The sequence below is a fragment of the Notamacropus eugenii genome, chromosome 5 (assembly GCF_028372415.1).
Source record: "Notamacropus eugenii isolate mMacEug1 chromosome 5, mMacEug1.pri_v2, whole genome shotgun sequence".
NCBI lineage: Eukaryota > Metazoa > Chordata > Mammalia > Diprotodontia > Macropodidae > Notamacropus > Notamacropus eugenii.
In genome coordinates, this window is record NC_092876.1 from 90,481,065 (window position 1) to 90,500,069 (window position 19,005).

The 19,005-nt window shown below is 38.6% G+C and overlaps 1 protein-coding gene across 3 annotated transcripts; it reads right to left on the reverse strand.

The window, feature by feature from the left end:
• Nucleotides 1–28: 28 nt before the first annotated feature.
• On the reverse strand, nt 29–15,757 carry LOC140504824 (uncharacterized). 3 transcript variants are annotated; one of them, XM_072610177.1, is made up of 4 exons: nt 15,672–15,757; nt 11,242–11,368; nt 7,470–7,565; nt 29–6,984 (listed from the first exon to the last, which is right to left on the reverse strand). In XM_072610177.1, exons 2-4 carry the CDS (start codon nt 11,360–11,362, stop codon nt 5,210–5,212), a joined length of 1,992 nt encoding a protein of 663 aa, XP_072466278.1. In that variant the 5' UTR covers nt 11,363–11,368; nt 15,672–15,757; the 3' UTR covers nt 29–5,209. The 3 variants fall into 3 exon arrangements, with proteins under 3 accessions (XP_072466278.1, XP_072466276.1, XP_072466277.1); XM_072610175.1 differs by lacking the exon at nt 15,672–15,757 and adding an exon at nt 15,374–15,631; XM_072610176.1 differs by lacking the exon at nt 15,672–15,757 and adding an exon at nt 14,859–15,222.
• Between the last annotated feature and the right edge of the window lie 3,248 nt (nt 15,758–19,005).

Here is a 19,005-nt window from a genome sequence, read left to right on the forward strand (position 1 = left end):
AGGCTTCAACAAATCACATAGCTTACTATTACTTTTTTCAAGTTTATTTGTTGTCATGCTATGATAACATTTTTGTTTACCTTATAATATTTCAACAAATCACATGGATGTTAAGGGAAAAAATGGTGAATGAATTGGAAAGGATACTTCCAAGTGGTAAATGGGGGCTTAGTGCAGATATAAAGGGGGTTTACAACTTAGGTAATTTTGGTGAATTTCAGTTTAGGATTCTATCTCTAGTCATATAGAACCTGGGGGCCCTACCTCCAAATCTCTACCCCACCAAAAAGATGAACAGGTTGGAAAGAGCAGGGTACTCCTATGTAGTTAGTACCTCTAAGCAGTAACCAAATTATATCCACAAAGTACTACCACCATTTGGCTAATTAATCAGTTAAATTATGTGAGAGGCCACACTACACTATGCAAATTGCAAAAGGCCAAGGGTCAGATGTGGGGAGCTATAGCTCTTGCAGTACCATCTTTTGCACCTCTTGCACCTGTTACCTATACATACATACGTATCAGTTAGACAGTAAATATTTATTAAGCGCCCACTATGTGTCAAGCACTATGTTAAATTCTAGGGATATATAAAGAAACAAAAGGTAGTGCCTGCCCTCAAAGAACTCAATCTAATAGTGGATGATAACCAACAAATATAGACAAACAAGTTATACACAAGTTAAGTAACAATAATTGAGAGAAGGCACCGGAATTATGAGTAGCTAGGAAAGTTTTCTTTAAGGAGACAGGAATTTAATTGGGACTTATGGGAAATCAGGGAAACCAGACAGGAGGACGGAGAGCATTCCATGAAAAGGGCACAGTCAGAGAAAATGCCCAGAGGGGAGAGATGGTGTATCTATCTTATTTATGGAACAGCAAAGAGGCTAATATGCATGGATCAAAGATTATGTGGCAGAGAATAAGGTATTAGATGACTTGAAGGTAGGAGGTTAGATTATTAAGGGCTTTGAATGCAAGAAACTTTTGTATTTTAAACTGGAAGACAGAGAGAGCCAAGGCGGGGGGGGGGGGGGGGGGAGGGGGGCAGGAAGGGAACTCGATAGTAAAGAGAGTGGAGAGACTAGAGGCAGGCAGACCCAATAGTGCGCTATGGAAGAAACTTAGGTGTGAGGTTGCGGGGGGTGGGGGGGAGTCATCTGTGCTAGAGAAGTGGCAGTATCAGAAGAAAGAGAACCAATTTGAGAGATGTTGCTAAGGTAAAATCCGCTATGGCAGATAAGAAATAGTGAGGAGTTGAAGATGACACCTGGGTTGCAAAACTGAGATCCTAAAGATGATGTTCCCACAATAACTGAGAATTTAAGAGGGGGAGGGTTTGGGAGAAAAGATAGTTTCCTTTTGGACATGATTAATTTGTCTACTGGAATCCAGCTCAAGATGTTTGAAAGGCAGTCAGAGATGCAAGAATGCAGATCAGCAGAGGCAGGAAAGGAAGATCAAAGAATCATCAGCATGGAGGTGGTAATTAAATCCATAGGAGCTGATGAGATCACCAAAGGAAGTAGTATAGAGGGAGAAGGAGAGTTGCCAAGACAGAACCCTGTGAGAAACCTACAATAAGGAGTGATCTAGATGAGATCCAGCAAATCACATTGAAGAGGAGTAGTCTGATAGAACCAGAAAAATGTGTTATCCTGAAAACTGAAATATCAAGACAAGGATGATCAACTGTTGCAGAGAGGTCAAGAAGAATTAGAATTAAGAATTAATAACGATAAATAATAGGTTTTAGCAATTAAGAGATCACTATTAACTACAAAGAGAGTAATTTGGGTGCAACGATGTAGGAAGCCAGATTTTTAGGGATTAAGAGGAGAGTAAGTAGAGGCATCTATTGTAAATAGTTTTTTCAAGGAATTTAGCCACAAAGCATAGAAGAGATAAAGGATGACAGTTGGTGGACATGGAAGGATCAGGTGAAGGTTGCTTCAGGACAGAGAGACACAGAATATTTGTAGACAATAGGGAAGGAACAAATAGAGAAAAACCGAAAATAAGTAAAAGAGAGAAGATGACAGAGGGGGCAAGGGGATCACTTGTGCAAGCAGAGGGAATAAGGCCACCTTTTCATGTACGACAACGATAAAGGAGGAGATAATGGCAGAAGGTACGTAAGTGATATGAGATGAAGGATAGAGAAGAGGGAGCTCATGGAGAATATGACAGAGGGGCTTAAGGCTTAGAGACAGGCCTCAGGTTTTAAAAGATTTCCTAACTATTAACAAAAATATGAAAGAATGCTCCCAATTGTAAACAATAAGGCAGATGCAAATCAAAGCAACTTTTTCCCTCATGATCAGCAAATCTACAAATATACAAGACAGGAATAGTAGATGTTGGATGGACTGTGCCAATTTACATACACTAATATATTAGTGCAGGTGTAAATGTATCATCAGAATGGCTAAACAAAATCATGAATATGATGATCAGAAAGAAGCATTAAGATGGACGTTACTGCAACAAAGTGAAGTCAGCTGAGCCAGTAACGCAATACAAATCATGTCCACAACAATGTAAATGGAAAGACTATCTACCACAAAATAAATAAAGTTGAATGTTGTAAAATTATAAAATACCAACTTGAGTCAAATAATGAGATCATCTCCTCCAGCTCCCCATTTTGCAGAGGCTGAGATGAACAGCTGTGGAGAATTGCATATAAGTTTTTTTCTGTGTTTATTGATTGCTTAATCTTTTGCTCTTCCTTTAAAAAAATGTTATAAGGGATGGCTCTTAAGTAGAGCTAGGGGTAACACTTGGGGGATCTAGGCAATAAAAAAGGAAAGTCTAATAAAATATTTTGAAAGTTCATGAATTCTTTCTCCTTTCACAACTTTATCTTCTGAATACTCTGTCCTTTCCTAAGTCAGGAGCATAGATATCTGGAAGGAAATGATTTCTAGGCTAGTAACAGACAGGTTCCCAGTGAGATAGCTCTACCGATACACCGTCTTATTTCTCAGATGGTCTTGGTTCACCCAAGTCCTACCTGAGACCTGAATTATTCAAGTCTTCCATATAAGACTTTGTCTATTCTGATAAAGAACTCATTTTCTCAGTTGGAAGATGACTTCCTAGGCTATCTGTTCCAACCCACACCAAAACAGAATTTCCTCTACATCAAACCCAAATGGCCATTTCCTGATATTACAAGTACACCAAGAGAGCTCATACCTATGCATCAGTTATCCCATGTTCTCCCTGTTTTTATACAAATTACCACCTGCCGTTTCCTTCCTGGTATTGTAACATAAGATTCTATTCAAAATAGAAAACTGAAAACTAAAAAGAGCCTAAAATTATTTCACATGTTATATGATGGGAGAATAAACAAATTGATTTATCAAGGTGATGAAATGTGGATGTACAACTGGGAATATGTGATTTTTTTCTGAATTGGAAGATTTATATGAAGTTAGAATATTTTATTATCCAGAAAAAATGCACAGAAAAAAGGTGAAAAAGAAGCAAACTTTCTTTGATGCCTATTGTGGAATATACGCATACTCTATTTAGAATATAAAAAAAATTATCCTTTCAAACGTACTTATATCTTTTGTGGAATTAGAATGTTCATTTTTAACCAGTTAAGACTGAAAAAAGATGAAATGTGAATTTGCTGATTTTAAAATTCTGTGGTTTTGATGAAATAATGAATTAAAAAAAGAAAACGTATCAGGCACCTTTGCTGCAGACTTATTCAACTCTTCTTAATGGTGTCTAAGGTGTTTTACAATGAAGAGTATAAAAAAAGAAGAAAACAGTAAATAGTAATGTGCCCTATACACTCCAGTACTTTAGCAAAAGGTCATTTTTTTGTGAAGCTTTTCCCATATTATCACATGAAATAAACCTTATGTATAACATCTACAGCGAAATTGTTCCCATGGGCAATATAAGTCAGAATCTTTTTCTTACCATTCATGTGCTCATGCTTCTCTCATAAAATTTATATAGCCTTACTTACCAGTGTTAATTATCTGATTTGTAGCAGGGGGTCCTCTGACAGTTTAACTATACTCAACATTTTAGCTTTCCTTTTTCTTTCTAATTAAAGGGGCCTTAACCTAAAAGGGCCAGGGTCTCCCACTGCATCCTGGACCATCTCTATTCTTCCTGATGTAAGGGCAATCAAATTAGGATCTTTTGCTGTTTTAGTTTTACTAAAAGTGCCTCTGATTGAATAACGGGATTGGGGAGGATCTTTCCCACCCATTGATGGGCTTGTCCATTGTGGGAAGCTTAATTAGGGGAGTTGTTCAGTAGGAGGGTCCCAAGTACCTTTTGTTTTTTTAATTGAGGCACTGGGCCAGAGTGTCATGCCCTCTGACTCTAAAAAGTGTATAAATACCCCGAGGGTGAGGTTTTAATTTGGTGCTTACTGACTGGAAGTGTTTCTTTGGCCAGAGAGATTCTGGGAAGTCTTTAAGGAGCCCTCTGCCTCTCCGTCCTAAAACCCAGAAGTTGATGCTTCCCTCTCTGGTAACTGTGTATGTATGGGTCAGGCAGTTTAGAAGTGCTGTCGATTTTTTTTTTGATTTCTTTGCAATTTTGATTTTGATTTTCTCTGATACCTGTGCGTGATTGCAGTGACTGTTAACCCTTTGAAATTTGCTTTCCTTTTATGAATACAGATCTAAGGATATGTTGTAGTAGCCCCCATTCTGTGTATGTTGGGGTGCTTACTGTTACATCTGATTCTCTAGCCACTGGACCCAGATAGCTCTGGAGGAGAAAGTGAGGCTGGTGACCTTGTACAGCTCTCCCTCACTCAAAGTCAACTGCAAGTCATGTCACCATTTCCCAACTCAACATTTATTGAGGGCATTTTATATGCTAAGTATCACAGCGAGTGATGAAGATGTGAAGAAAAACATCCCTGTCTTCATGGAGCATATACTCTATGGTGGCTGGGGCTGATGTGACTAAAACTTTTGTTTATTGCTTTTATATAATTTCTTTCCATGATGAAGTCTCTGATGATAAATCAGGAATGATAAATTGCTAAAGGCCTTTCTACATTTATTGTGCAGGTTTCCTCTCTGGCATGAATTCTCTTATGTTTCATCAAACTTTTACTGAGGTCAAAGGTTTTTCTGCATTCATTACAATTAAAGGTTTTTTCTCTCGTAAGAATTCTCTCCTTTCAAAGAAGGCTCTTCCACATTTCTGACATTCAAAGGCTCTCTCCACTATGAATTCTCTTATGTTTCTTTAAAGTTCCTCTCTCACCAAAGACTTTTCCACACTTACTACATTCAAAAGGTTTCTCTCCAGTATGAATACTCTGGTGATCAGTAAGATGTACCTTTCGGCTGAAGCTTTTCCCACATTTATCACATTCAAAGGGTTTCATTCCAGTATGAATTCTCTGGTGTCTAATAAGGGATCCCCTTTCACTGAAGGCTTTTCCACATTCTTTACATTCAAAAGGTTTCTCTCCAGTATGAGTTCTCCAATGTATAATCAAAGCTCCACTCCCAGTAAAACCTTTTCCACACTGATTACATATGAAGGGTTTCTCTCCAGTATGAGTTCTCTTATGTATTGTCAAATTTCCCCTGTGACGGAAGGCTTTCCCACATTCATTACATTCAAAGGGTTTCACTCCAGAATGAACTCTTTCATGATCCCTGAGGTTTCCCTTGTTAGCAAAAGTTTTCTCGCACTGACTACATTCAAAGGGTTTCACTCCAGTATGACTTCTCCAGTGTATAAAAAGGTTTCCCCTCTCAAAGAAGGATTTTCCACATTCACTACATTCAAAAGGTTTCACACCAGTATGAATGTACTGGTGGTTATCAAGAAGTATCTTCCGGCTGAAGCTTTTCCCACACTCATTACATTCAAAGGGCTTCACTCCAGTATGAGTTCTCTGATGTCTACTAAGGATTCCCCTATTACTAAAGACTTTCCCACATTCATTACATTGAAAGGGTTTTTCTCCAGTATGAATTATCTTATGTGTTGTCAAGTTTCCATGGTGATTAAAGGCTTTTCCACATTTGTCACATGCAAAGGGTTTAATTCCAGTATGAACTCTCAGATGATTAGTGAGGCTTCCCTTATTGCGAAAGGTTTTCCCACATTCATCACATTCAAAAGGTTTCAATCCAGTATGAATTATCTGATGTCTAATAAGGCTTCCTCTCTCAAAGAATGCTTTTCCACATCTATCACATTCAAAGGATCTCTCTCCAGTATGAATTCTCTCATGTTTAGTTAAACTTTCCCTACGGCTAAAGGCTTTTCCACATTCACTACACTCAAAGGGTTTTTCTCCAGTATGAATCCTCTCATGTTTATTCAACTTTGTCCTTTCAGCAAAGGCTTTCCCACATTTATTACATTCAAAGGGTTTCACACCAGCATGACTTCTCTCATGGCGATTAAGATTCCCTCTATTATTAAAGGCCTTCCCACATTCATTACATTCAAAGGATTTCACTCCACTATGAGTTCTATAGTGTCTAACAAGGCTTCCTCTGGAACTCAATATTTTGCCACATTCATTGCATGTAAGCGATTTCTCTCCAGTACAAATTCTCTCATATAGTGTAAGATTGGATTTTCTTTCAGAGACTTTGCCACATTCATTGTGTTCGTGTAACTTTCTTCCAGAATATACTCTATGAAGTTTGTTTTCTGAGTAGTATCTCAAGGACTCCTCAGGAACAAAGACTGACTCAGGACTAAAACTACTCTCAAATAAATTCTGTTGAGGTACATTAATTTTATTAAGAGTTGCTCTATGAATGACAGTTGCATCTCTAGACTGTATCTCCTGGTTGCCTGGCTGTTTCTGCAAAATCACATCACATAGCATAGATTCTCCCATCTTGGCATTCTGAGGAATATCTGGTAGTCTTTTCTTCGGTGATGGTATGAGGCAAATACCCTGCATCAAATTCCAGTTTTTGGTTACACTCCAACTGTCCAGACTAAGAGAATCTGAAAGAAATTTTGTAAAATGTCAACATCGGTACCCTGTGCTAGGACAAAAGAAACTGCTTTATACCTTTTATCTATTCCATAAAGTAGAATGATATTTAATTTGTATAAAAAGAACAGTTTCATCAGAATTAAAGAAAAAGATAAGAGAAGAGATAGAAACAAGAGAAAGCAATTGCCCAAGACAAATTATATCTCCAGTCATGAAATAGTCATTAAAGTAATACACACAATGATAGATAGGATTTCCTTCTGGAAGACAGAATAGTAGAAACTGAGAGGAAGAGAAAAACCTAGAAAATTACTTAACTGGCAAATATCTTTGGATCTACGCAAACTAAAATGATGGACTTGGAAAACTAAGCTATTAGAGAATAATGAAGAATTTTTAGATTTCCCCTAAACTATGAAGGAAAAACGGATCTGACAAATATATTTCATCTAGCTTGCAATAACTCTCATTTTCTTGTTTTTTCTTCACTCACCTGGACGAGTGCTTCTTGGGACTTCTCCCTCTGACATCCATGAGGCTTCTCCTCTTTCCAATAGGGAAATCACATCCAGTTTGGAAACAAAAATTCCTGAAGATAAAAATGCATCTAAGAACTAAATTCTCTTCATAAAAAAAACAAAAAAAAACAAAAAACGTGGAAAAAGAAAGCATGTGGAAAACAGTATGAAAGATAGCTGAAGGAGACTCTATTGCAGTGGTGTCGAACTCAAATAGAATAGAAATTGGGCTACTAAACCATACATAACAATTATGGGCTACTTACTGACTTAGAAAACCACATGTTAACATTATCTATATTCTACTGTATTTTAATTTATTATATTTTAATCTGTGTCACCTCATGTTGAGTCACATGCTTGACACCTCTGACCTACTGTATTTCAAGGGAGAATCGGTCACAAATATAGTTTATGATAATAAATAAAATAAGCTAATTCAACCCCAATTCAAATGGTAGGGGTTACATCTTTGGGCATCCAAATAAGTCAGTAAGCATTTTACAAACATGTACTATACAGGCATCACATTAGACATAGGAAATACAAGTATAGAGAATGAAAAAACCTTGACTGTCAAGGAGCTTACACTTTAATGGGGAAGAAAATGAGTACATGTATAAGTGTATGCAGGATAAATTTACAGAGAATACAATTAAATACAAACTAGTTTGAGAGGTACTAGCAATCAGAGGGATCAGGAGACTATTCATGCAGAAAGTGGTAGCTTAAATTGTATCCTGAATGAAGAGAGGGATTCTATGAGGTAGAGAAAAAGAGGAAGCACATTCCAGGCATACAAGAGCCATGAAGACCAGAAGTAGGGTGCTGAGTGAGGAGAAAAGAGATGGCCACTTGGACTGGATCACAAGCAGTGTGAGGGGGGAGGACACAGTGGCATAAAGAGTAAGGAAAGGAGTACCCTCAGACACAAAGTGTGACTACATGTAAGATAATTCACATTGGAGATAAACTCTTTATGATATAATAAACATGGGAAAGTCTTTTTTGAGAGAGGAAACTTCATTATCCATCAGCTAATGTACAACATCATGTCCAATGTTGCTAGAAAAACTTGCTGGTGCTAGATTGTGAAAACAGTTTTAAAAGCTAAACAGAGGAGTCTTCTTTTTTTTTAATCTTAGAAACAACAGGGAGCTACCTGAGTTTACTAAGTAAGGGAGTGATCTGATTGGATTCATGTTAAGGCAAACCAATTCACCAGCAATGTGGATAATGAACCAGAGTGAGAAAGGACTGGACATGGGAAGATCAATGTAGGAGACAACTGCAATAACCTAAGCTAGAGGTGATGATGATCTAAAACAAGGTTGCAGCAGTCAGTAGAAAGAAAAAAAGAGGTCAGATTCAAGAGATGTTATGAAGGTATAAAGTAGAAATATTTGACAGCTGATTGGATAAGTGGGATGAGGGAGAGTGAAGACTCAAGAATGATGCTGAGATTACAAATTTGGAAAACTGGAAGAATGGTGAAGCATTTAACAGAAGCAGGGAAGTGTAAAAGAGGGGTGAATTGGTAGGGAGAGGGAAGATAAGGGGTTCACTTTTCAATATGTTCAGTTTAATATGTCTCCAAGACATCCAGTGTGAAATGTCCAACAGGCGCTTGGTGATACAGGACTGAAACCTTAAGGGAGAATAGGCCTGTGTATATGTAGATCTGTGAGTTACCTGCAAAAAGATGATAATTAAAACCATGGGAGATGAGATTATAAAGATGGAAAGGAGAGAGAAAGAGAGAGAGAGAGAGAGAGAGAGAAAAAAGAGAGTATAAGAGAATCTTAGGGAATACCAAGTCAGTGAGTGTGCTATGAATGATGTGCATTCATTTGTGCCAGCAAAGAACTTTGAAAAGGTGTAATCAGACAAATAGGAGGAAGATTAGGAGAGTAGTGTTACAAAAAACCAAGAGAAGAAAGTATCTAGGAGGAAAGAGTGGTCAGCAGTGTCAGATATAGCAGATAGGTCAAGAAAATGAGAACTTAAAAAAAAAAGCCCATCAGATTTGGCTCACTGGTAACTATGAAGATTAGACTGAAATGAATGATATCACAAGTCAGATTGTAAAGGGTTAACCAATGAGAGAAGTGGAAACAATAAATATAACTATAAATAGCTTTTTCCAGAAGTCTGGCTAAGAAAGAGAGATAGGATGAGTTTAAGTGGGTGTCATGGTCCAGTAAAGGTTTTTAAAGGATGAGAAATATAGGTATGTTTGAAGACTGGTGGGAAGGAATTGGCAGAGTGGGAATGGGAAGATAAGAAAGGGAGTGATTGAGGTTGCATTCTCCTGGAGAGTTCAGATCAGGGCTAATTATAGAGGGATTTGGCTTTGACAAGAAGGGTCACTTCAGAAGAGACTTGGAGGTGTCATTAAGGGGCTTTAAGATGAAGAGGATCTCATGCCAAATGCCCTCAAAAATGTTAAGTTTCTGTGGGGATTGGGATAGGGAATTAATTAGGAAGAAATCAAAGGACTGTCATATAGCAGTGAACTAAGTTGGGCTGGATAACATGAACTTACAATATAATCAAGTGAGTGACTTCTAGAGATGATCAGTAGCAAGTGAATATAAGCAGAAGAGACCAATGAAAGGACTAATTTAGGGCTTTAGCATGGTAAATGGTGAGAGAATCCTAGAGCAGAAATCAGTGTACAGTTGAATTGGCTAAGTACAAGGTCAGAACTGAGAAGAAAGGAAAGGAAAGTAAGAGAAATAATAGCCTAAAAAAGGACTGAAGAACACTCAATGAGGAAGAAAATAGATTTAGAAGGGGTGAGGCTTAGGGGAAAGATAGAATAATAAGTTAGTTATGGTTAGTTAGAAGAGTGTGAAGTTCTGGTTCAGTTAGTCTATTTGTGGGTAATGGCAAAATTTAGAACAGAACCATTCCTATATGTAGATGAGGCAAAAAAATAAAAAAAATAAAAAAGAAGTAGGTCCTAGAATTTAAAAAGACTGAGAAATTCAATAGTTAGGCAAATTTGAGTGAGCGTCAATATAGATGTTGAAGTTCCTTGGAATAATGTTAGGGAAGGAGAACAACACAGTAAGCCAAATGCTGAACTCCAGATACAGAAGAAAAAGGAAGTCCCTGTGGTTTCTAGAACAAGAGAATGACATGATCAGAACTATGATTTTTAATCTTTCCTGGGCTTTTACTAATTTTACTCCAATTTAGCATTTAAGTCCTCAGTGTATGCAGAAAATTATGCTGGGGAAGACACAGGTTTAGCTAAGACATAATACCTTCTTGTTCTCACAGAGCTTCCAGAATAAGAACCATACATTCCATGTCAAAGTGAAATTCAAGCAAAGAGTCAAGAGAAATTCTGGGAGGGAGAAATACATTCAGGAGGAGAGAAAAGGCTTTCAAAAGGAAGTAGTTTCATAATTTTCCTGGAACTTTGGCAAGAATTTTTGACTCGAAGGTCCATGAAATAAGGAAAATCTAGTCTCAGGATTAGCTCAAGAAAGCTATGGGATTTCTATTTCTACTAAGCAAAGAACTTCAGCAGGGAAAAGACAACAAATATTCTGTCTATTTGCCATTAACAATATTCAAAGCCCATATCTTATGTTAGGAAGTCTTAAATATTACTGAACAATAAGCCAAAACTTAAGGAAGAACTTCAAATACACAACAACTGAAGAGTGATAAAGAGAAAAAGTAAAAATACATCCCACAATGGGCAAATGGCAAATCACAGAGTACTATACTTACCTATGGAGATGAGGTTCTCAGAGTTCTCCATCATCACATTCCTGTATAAGTCCCTCTGTGCAGTGTCCAGCTGTCTCCACTCCTCCCAAGTGAATTCCACAGCCACATCTTTCAATGTCATGGATTCCTGAATCAAGCACATTCCTGTTTACCCAAGGGCAACTACTTTCATGAGTCAGAGAGTTAGCAGGATAATAAAGAAAAAGGTTTGCAAAGAATTTGGAAATTTGAATATTTCATGTCAAATATTTACAGATTTAACTACTTACATACTATATTTCTCACTGGGTACTAAACACGGTAGCATGTAGATAGTTCTATTGCTCAAGTCCACCCCCAACAAATTCTATCAATTAAACAACAATAAATTCACATATTTGAGTGCTAATGCTCCAAATTACACAATATAACCAGCATTCATCTTACAATTAGATATGCTACCAACAGCAAGCACATTCCATGTTTTAATTTCTAATTGACTGTTACAGCAATCATTTTCCATTACTGATAAACATTGTCTGAGTAGAATTAAATAGGAGATAGTAAACCATAAATGGTTTATCACACTAAGAATTCTCACAAGATTGGAATTCTAACTAAAAGATACTTCAGAGGCCAAATGGAGTTACCTTGCTGATTTTATAGATGAGGAAACTGAGGCTCAGGGAAATTAGGTGTTTTGACTACGGTCAAACAAGTAGAAAGCATCAGAGACAATACCCCCTCTGTCTCTCTAAGGACACTAGTTCCTTTTCGGAATTGTGGAAATACGGAATAAAAGTCTTCCTCTAAATTACAATAAAAATTTACTACCTACTTACTGTGTGCACAGCACTACACTGTTTTGCAGCAATAGTGAAAATTATAACTCACTCAGGCCTTCTCCATCTCTCCATATCCTTTCATAAAAATTCTAAGAGATGTTTTGAAAAAAAAACTCTAGGGTCCTTCCTCAAGATTTCTTTCCAAACTAGGATACAAATACAGTCTACGCAGAATTCCACTGATTATTCCTCTCCCTCCTTATATGAGCAGTGACTTTATTTTATGGTCATACCCTTTTTGGTTCTTTCATGCTTGTTCTGGTGCAAAAGTCTTCACAGATAATATGCTACAGCCTATCTATAACCACCATATGTTATTTGTTTGACTCATAATTTCAGTTCTTCAGAGATGATAATACTTCATGATTCCCAACAATAAAGGACAACTGAAAAAAAATGACTTTTTTAAAAGACTGGCTTTTGCTTCACACAAAATCTTGGAGTCACTAACAGCACTTTACCACTTCCTAAATCTATCCAGTAAGCTGATATTCAATTCTGAGAACAGTTCATTTCTCATCTATATGGTCTTTCTAAAATTAATGTACATACTGCATGCACATTTCTATGGCTTGACAACATAGGACCAATAAAATAATATCCTTAAGCAGGAATATGTGGAAAACCTGCTAAAGAGAATAGTATGAACCTTGTGTAGGACATCCTCCATTGTGGTGGCAAACAATATTTCTGTCTTAATCCTTGCTTGACATAACTGATATAATAAGAGGAAAAAAGATTTACTTGTTGTTGCGCCCATCAGGGAATTTTGTATGTCCTTTACATAGACATGGGAACTAAACATCTGAATAATAATGGTTAACATTTTTGTGTTATATCAATTGATCCTCACAACAACTCCATTACATGTTATTATTATACCTCTTTTACAGATAAAGAAACATGGGCTGAAAGAGGATAAATAACTTGCCCAGGGTGACACAGCTAGTAAGAGTCTGGGGAGAATCTGAACTTGAACCTTCTTGACTCCAAGTCCATTTACAGTAAACACTAAGGCATATATCTGCCTCAATGTCATATTTGCCTCTCTATCATATGCTTTTTCACACATTCAACAAATTAACTCAGTGGAATCTTCTATTCTCTGAACTTTTCAACCAACTCTCTGATCACAAAGCTGTGGTACATTATACAATACTATTTGCAAAGACTCCATGTTTCCCTCTCATACTTTTTTCAAGAAAATGTATACATGTATTCATTTTTCTGTTTAAGATTTTATAGGTGTAGAGAACTGGTCTCATGGTTCAGTACTGAGATGTCTTCAAAGGACTTTTAAAGAAGTAGTAATAACTTTTCCCAAATGGCTACAAAATGCTCCCATCCATATCTGGGAAAACAATCTTCCAATACACTCAAAATTGTAGAGCATTCAGTATGCAGTTAGGTAGATAGTGTGGACCAGGAGTCAGGAAAATCTGAATTGAAATCCAGCCTCAAGCACTCACTAGCTGTGTAAACCTGGTCAAGTTACTTAACTTGTTAGACTTAGTTTCCTCATCTGAAAAACAATGGGAATAATAACAGCATTTATCTTCCAAGATATTTATAAAGTGTTTTACAAATCTTAAAACACCATAAAATTGTTATTTGTTAATAATAATGTTGATGATGGTCTGATAAAATTTCTTCCCAAAATTCTTTCTCTTGTAATTCTAAATGCATTTGCTTTGTTGATAGGAAGGTTTTCAATTTGTCCATTTCAATTTCAGTATCCTTACTGATCATCTCTATCCCTTGTTCAGGTAAGAATTCTCCTCCTATTCAAAGCTTTGAAAGGCACCATCATCCATTCTAATTTTTTAAAATTATAGGAACTTTCATACTTAGATCACGGCTACATTTGGAATTTATTGTGGAATATGGTATAAGGTATCGCTCTTCACTTTTGACAGACTGTTTTTGTTTTTCCAAGTTTGTCTCCAAAAGCGATTTCTTTTTATACTCAAATTTCTGTTTTTAATATTTAAGGTCGCAATGAAAACAAACATTTACTAAAAAAAACTCCACTGATCTGGTCTAGCTGTTTGTTTGTTTTTGCTTTAATATCACTTCTATTTTTTCATGAAAGATATGTGGGCAAATATTATGGCTACAATGGCACTGACAGACAAAAGAAACTAACAGAAATATTGATAAGTATTCCCTTTCTTGCTCCTTGTCCTCCCTCCAGTTTCATACATAAATATTTTCTGTGTGATTTGGCTTCATAGGACCTCAGGCCAAGCTTTCTGCAAATCTGTTTCTCCTTCTATTGCTCACAACTATTTTCTGAGTTGATACCTTTCATCACTACAAAATCAATGAGGCTGGTGACATTGCACAGTCCTCCCTCAAAACAAAGTTAAGTGCAAATCATGTCATCATTTCTGGGATGTCATGGTCTTCTTTGAAAACGAAGGACAAACACAGACAGACAGACAAAATTATTATTGGAAGTGACCTTCATCTAGTCCACATGATCACTTGCACCCTGAAGTCTTTATCATCCTGAACGCCTCTGGACATTCTTGTTTTATCAATGGCCTTCCTAAATCGTGAGGTCACAAATTAACTCAATACTTCAAGTGAGTACTGCCCTTTCAGATCACTAAAGAATGAAAACTTGTCTCCAGCAAAGTGAGTTTTCCTCCCTCCCCTTCTTTCCCTTTCTTCTACTTTGTGTGTGTTCCCTGCCTTCTATACTCTTCTTTTATCTGGGCACAGGTGTACCCTCAGATACAAACTAAACATCTTGAGAACAGAAATTTCATTCTTTGTATTCACAGTTACCTGGACCATGTTTGCTGTTCAGTCACGCCCAACTCTTGGGGACCCCATTTGGGCTATTTGCCTGCTTTTTCCTTCTTCAGCTCATTTTACTGAGGAAACTCAGGCCGACGGGACTGGGAGACTTCCCCAGGGTCAGGCCAGATTTGAACCCAGGAGGATGAGCCTTCCTGATGCCAGGCCTGGCACTCTATCTACTGAGCCACCCAGCTGCTCCCTGCGCAGACCGGGTAGTAAATGACTTTACCGAAGTGCGCGTGTGGATCGGTTAAACTATCTCATAAGCAGGAGGGGCTCGGATCTCCAGTTCAGTCTCTGGCCCACAGGCAGAGGCCACCCCGCGCCTCGCATCCCCCCACCCCGCGCACTCCTGGGAAATTCTCCTCCAGGGGAGGGTGGGGGAGGGGGAGGGAGAAAGGGGGGAGGGAGACGTGTGGGGGAGGAATGAGGGGCCCCAGGCCGCCACCCCTGAGCCGCTCCGTCTCGCACACTCCCAAGCCCCGGGCCGCGGGCCTCACCTTTCCCGCCTCCATCTCCAAGAATTGCCCAGTCCAGACCTCACGGATCCGGTCTGGGTTGGATTAAGTCTTCTCCTCGCCTAAGGTCAGACCGCGAGCCCACACAGGGCCCTCCGGGCTGGGCTGCGCCGGGCCCCCGCCTCCAGCCCTCCTGGCCCCGCCCCTCCCTGCTGGACCAGATTCCCTCAGTAGCCGCACTGCGCGCAGGCGCAACAAGGCCCGGAGGGGCCGCTCGCGCACAACCAGGCGGAAAAGGCGGAGTCTGACGGTTCAAACTACCCCACCGATCCGAAAGTACCGGAAATGTCGTCACCCTCTCAGCGCCTCACTTTCGGCCTTCCAGCCACGGGTGACGAAAGATGGAGGTTGAATGATAAGAGTCGGGGTGAGGAGAGGAGAGGAACAGGGACGAGACAGGGAATATCCGGGGCCTTCGCTGAGGCGGCACGAAGCGACACCTCTCTAAGTACGGTGCATCCCCGGAAAGAAGGCGGGGACCCCCTTACAGGCCGGAAGGAAGGCGGGGACCCCCTTACAGGCCGGAAGGAAGGCGGGGACCCCCTTACAGGCCGGAAGGAAGGCGGGGACCCCCTTACAGGCCGAGAGCTCCCAGCCAAGCAGCTGCGATGTCTCCTTCAGGTCTGGGCGTTTCGTTTAGGGTGGACACTACCAAGCTGGAGGACATCCAGGGGAGAGCAACCAGGAAGATGAAAGGATTGGAGAGAACGCGCCCCAAGATACTGAGCTAGGAGAAGCGCCGACTTAGGGGACCTAACAGCTGTCTCCATAAATGAATGGATTGTCATGGGAATGAAGAGAACGTTCTGAAGTCAGAACTAGGAGTAATGCGTGGAACTTTTAGGGAAGCAGATTTCAGCTTGATCTCAGGGAAGAGATCTGTACCCAATTGCAAGGGTGACTGTGTTGCCTTTCCCTGAAGTCTTTCAAGTGAAGGGTGAATGCCTGCTTGTTTAATTTGTAGGAAGGCTTAACTTTATCCTGAACTCCAATCTCCAATAACTTGTTTCTTGGGTGTTTTGAACTGGATGTCCTTTGGACGTGTCAAACTCAACATGTCCAGAACAGATTTTTATCCCTAAATTCTCCCCCTTTCTAAGTTACCTATAACTGTTGAAGACACCATTCTCCCAGTCACCCAGACTTGAAACCTGTCATCCTCAACTCCCTGCTGTTTACATATTCAGTCTTTTGTTGTCTTATCTAGTTATTTTTACCTTCAAAAGATCTATATGTCACCTCTCCAATCACACAAGACCCATCCAGTACTGACCTTTATCACCACATGCCTGGAATATTGCAGCTGATTAGGCTCTGCCACAAATCTCCCCCTTCTTTAGTCTATGAAACACTCAATTGCCAAAAGGATTTTTCCAAAGCACAGATCTAACCATATCACCAGTACCTCTCACATTTAATAAACTCCAGGGGTGGCTCAAATACAACTTTATGAAATCCTGTTTGGCTTTTGAAACCTTTCACAACCAGGTCCCTTTCTATCCTGCTTAAGTTTCCAAAGTGGGCTATATTACCCCCGGGTACTGAACCAATCCAGGGTGTGTGGTGGTAGTAGCCTAGGGTGCAATTGGGGGGGCACTGAATAAAAATCAGGGGGCAGTGGAAGCATGAGAGAAGAAAATTTTTAAAAACACTTGGTATGTTTTATCTGTTGTGTAACAGTTGAAGTCATAATGATTACATTATTTTCAGAATAAACACACAGAATACAAATTATAACCAATCAGTGGTCAAGTCTGATGAGAGGTCTTAACAAATAAGTATTGGCAGGCCGAAGTGTAGGTCATTGTTGGTAAGTCCAGCTTGCACGGGGAGGAATATGTACATGTGTAATGACATTTACAATATGATACTATATGGTTACATGATGCAATATTGCATCATCAAAATTTCAGTGCAGTAAAAAACCAAACTTGATATAAATTATTAAATTTAAGATGGATGTGTGTGTGTTTGTATACATACACATACATATATTTGAAATGTTGCAAATTTCAAAAGAAAATGTTAAAGGGTTAAAGAAAGTAGATTTCTATAGGGGTACCGAGTAATGTTTTTCTTTTGAAAAGGGAGCAGTAGGCGAAATATGTTTGGGAACCTCTATGGTATTCTTGAATTTATACAAGCACACATGGGCGTGCGCATGCACACACACACACACACACACACACACGCACACACACACACTGTCTCCTTCATTCCCAGAATCCACTTCTGGGGTCAAATCCTGTTGATACTAGTGTGACTTTGAGCAAGTCATTTCCACTTCTTGGGCCTCAACTTCATCTGTTGAATGTGGGGGTTGGACAAGGTGACATTAGGGTCCCTCTTCAAATTCTACATCTGTGATACTGTATACTAGGTACTCCTTTACTATCTTAATTTATCTTTTTTAATTTTTCCATTTTTTGCCAATTATATGTAAAAACAATTGTTAACATTTGTTTTTTTTTTTAATTTTGAGTTCCAAATTCTCTCCCTCCATCCCTTACCCCCTCATTGAGAAGGCAAGCAATTTGATATAGATTGTACATGTGCAGTCATGTAAAACATTTCCATATTAGCCATGCTGCAAAAGAAAGCACACACCACCACTACCATCTGCCAAACTCCCCTCAAAAAAGAAATAGAAAATAATCTGCATTCAGACCCCATCATTTCTTTCTCTGGAGGTGGATAGCATTTTTTAATCATGAGTCTTTTGGAATTACCTTGGATCATTGTATTGTTGAGAATAGCTAAGTCATTCATAGTTGATCATCTCACAAAGTTGCTGTTACTGTGTATAATGTCCTCCTTGTTTTGTTGACTTTGCATCAGTTCATATACATCTTCCAGGTTAATTTGAAAGTATCCTGCTCTTCATTTCTCATAGTACAATAATGCTCCATTAAAATCACATACTACAACTTGCTTAGTCATTCCCCAATTGGTGGGCATCTCCTCAATTTCCAATTCTTTGCCATCATAAAGAGCTTTTATAAATATTTTTGTACATGTAGATTCTTTCCTTTTTTTGTGTGTGTTTTTTAATCTCTTTGAGATACAGGCCTAGTAGTGGTATAGCTGGGTCAAAAGGTATGCACAGATTTTAGCCCTTTGGGCATCTTAACTTACCTTTGAAAGGAAATTATATTTATCCATTTTTATTATTCCCAGTGTAAAGGTAATTTTTGACAGAAGAAAAAGCAAAAACATTGAGCATCTTTATTCCTTGTCTCTTGTCATTTTTCATGATAGCATTCATTCCAAGGAGATACTGTTTCTTTGATCCTCCTTTACCACTTAATATACCATGTATGTTATTCTTAGATTATCTCATTAGCCTTAGCTTATTCTGAACTTTAGAACTCATAAAACTATTCCTATAGATTTAAGCTATGCTGTTACATTCCTTGTTTGTAACTTATCCTTACTCCCCTCTTCTGTACATTGTTTTCATTTTTTAAGTTGGTTGGTGAGAACCCCATATACTTCTATATCAGTCTCTTCAGAAGTCTGTATAGACACCTTCTATTTTTCCTTTTTATTGAAATATGTATCTTTAGAGTTTCATTCCCGAACAATCTTACCCTCTTGGCCTGACATCTTCTATA

What these genes read in the sequence shown, in the direction of transcription:
- LOC140504824 (XM_072610175.1), bottom strand. An exon ending in TGAGAACCTCATCTCCATAG is followed by an intron (nt 7,566 to 11,241) that starts GTAAGTATAGTA and finishes TTTTATCTTCAG; the next exon opens with GAATTTTTGTTTCCAAACTG. An exon ending in CCCAAGAAGCACTCGTCCAG is followed by an intron (nt 6,985 to 7,469) that starts GTGAGTGAAGAA and finishes AATTTCTTTCAG; the next exon opens with ATTCTCTTAGTCTGGACAGT.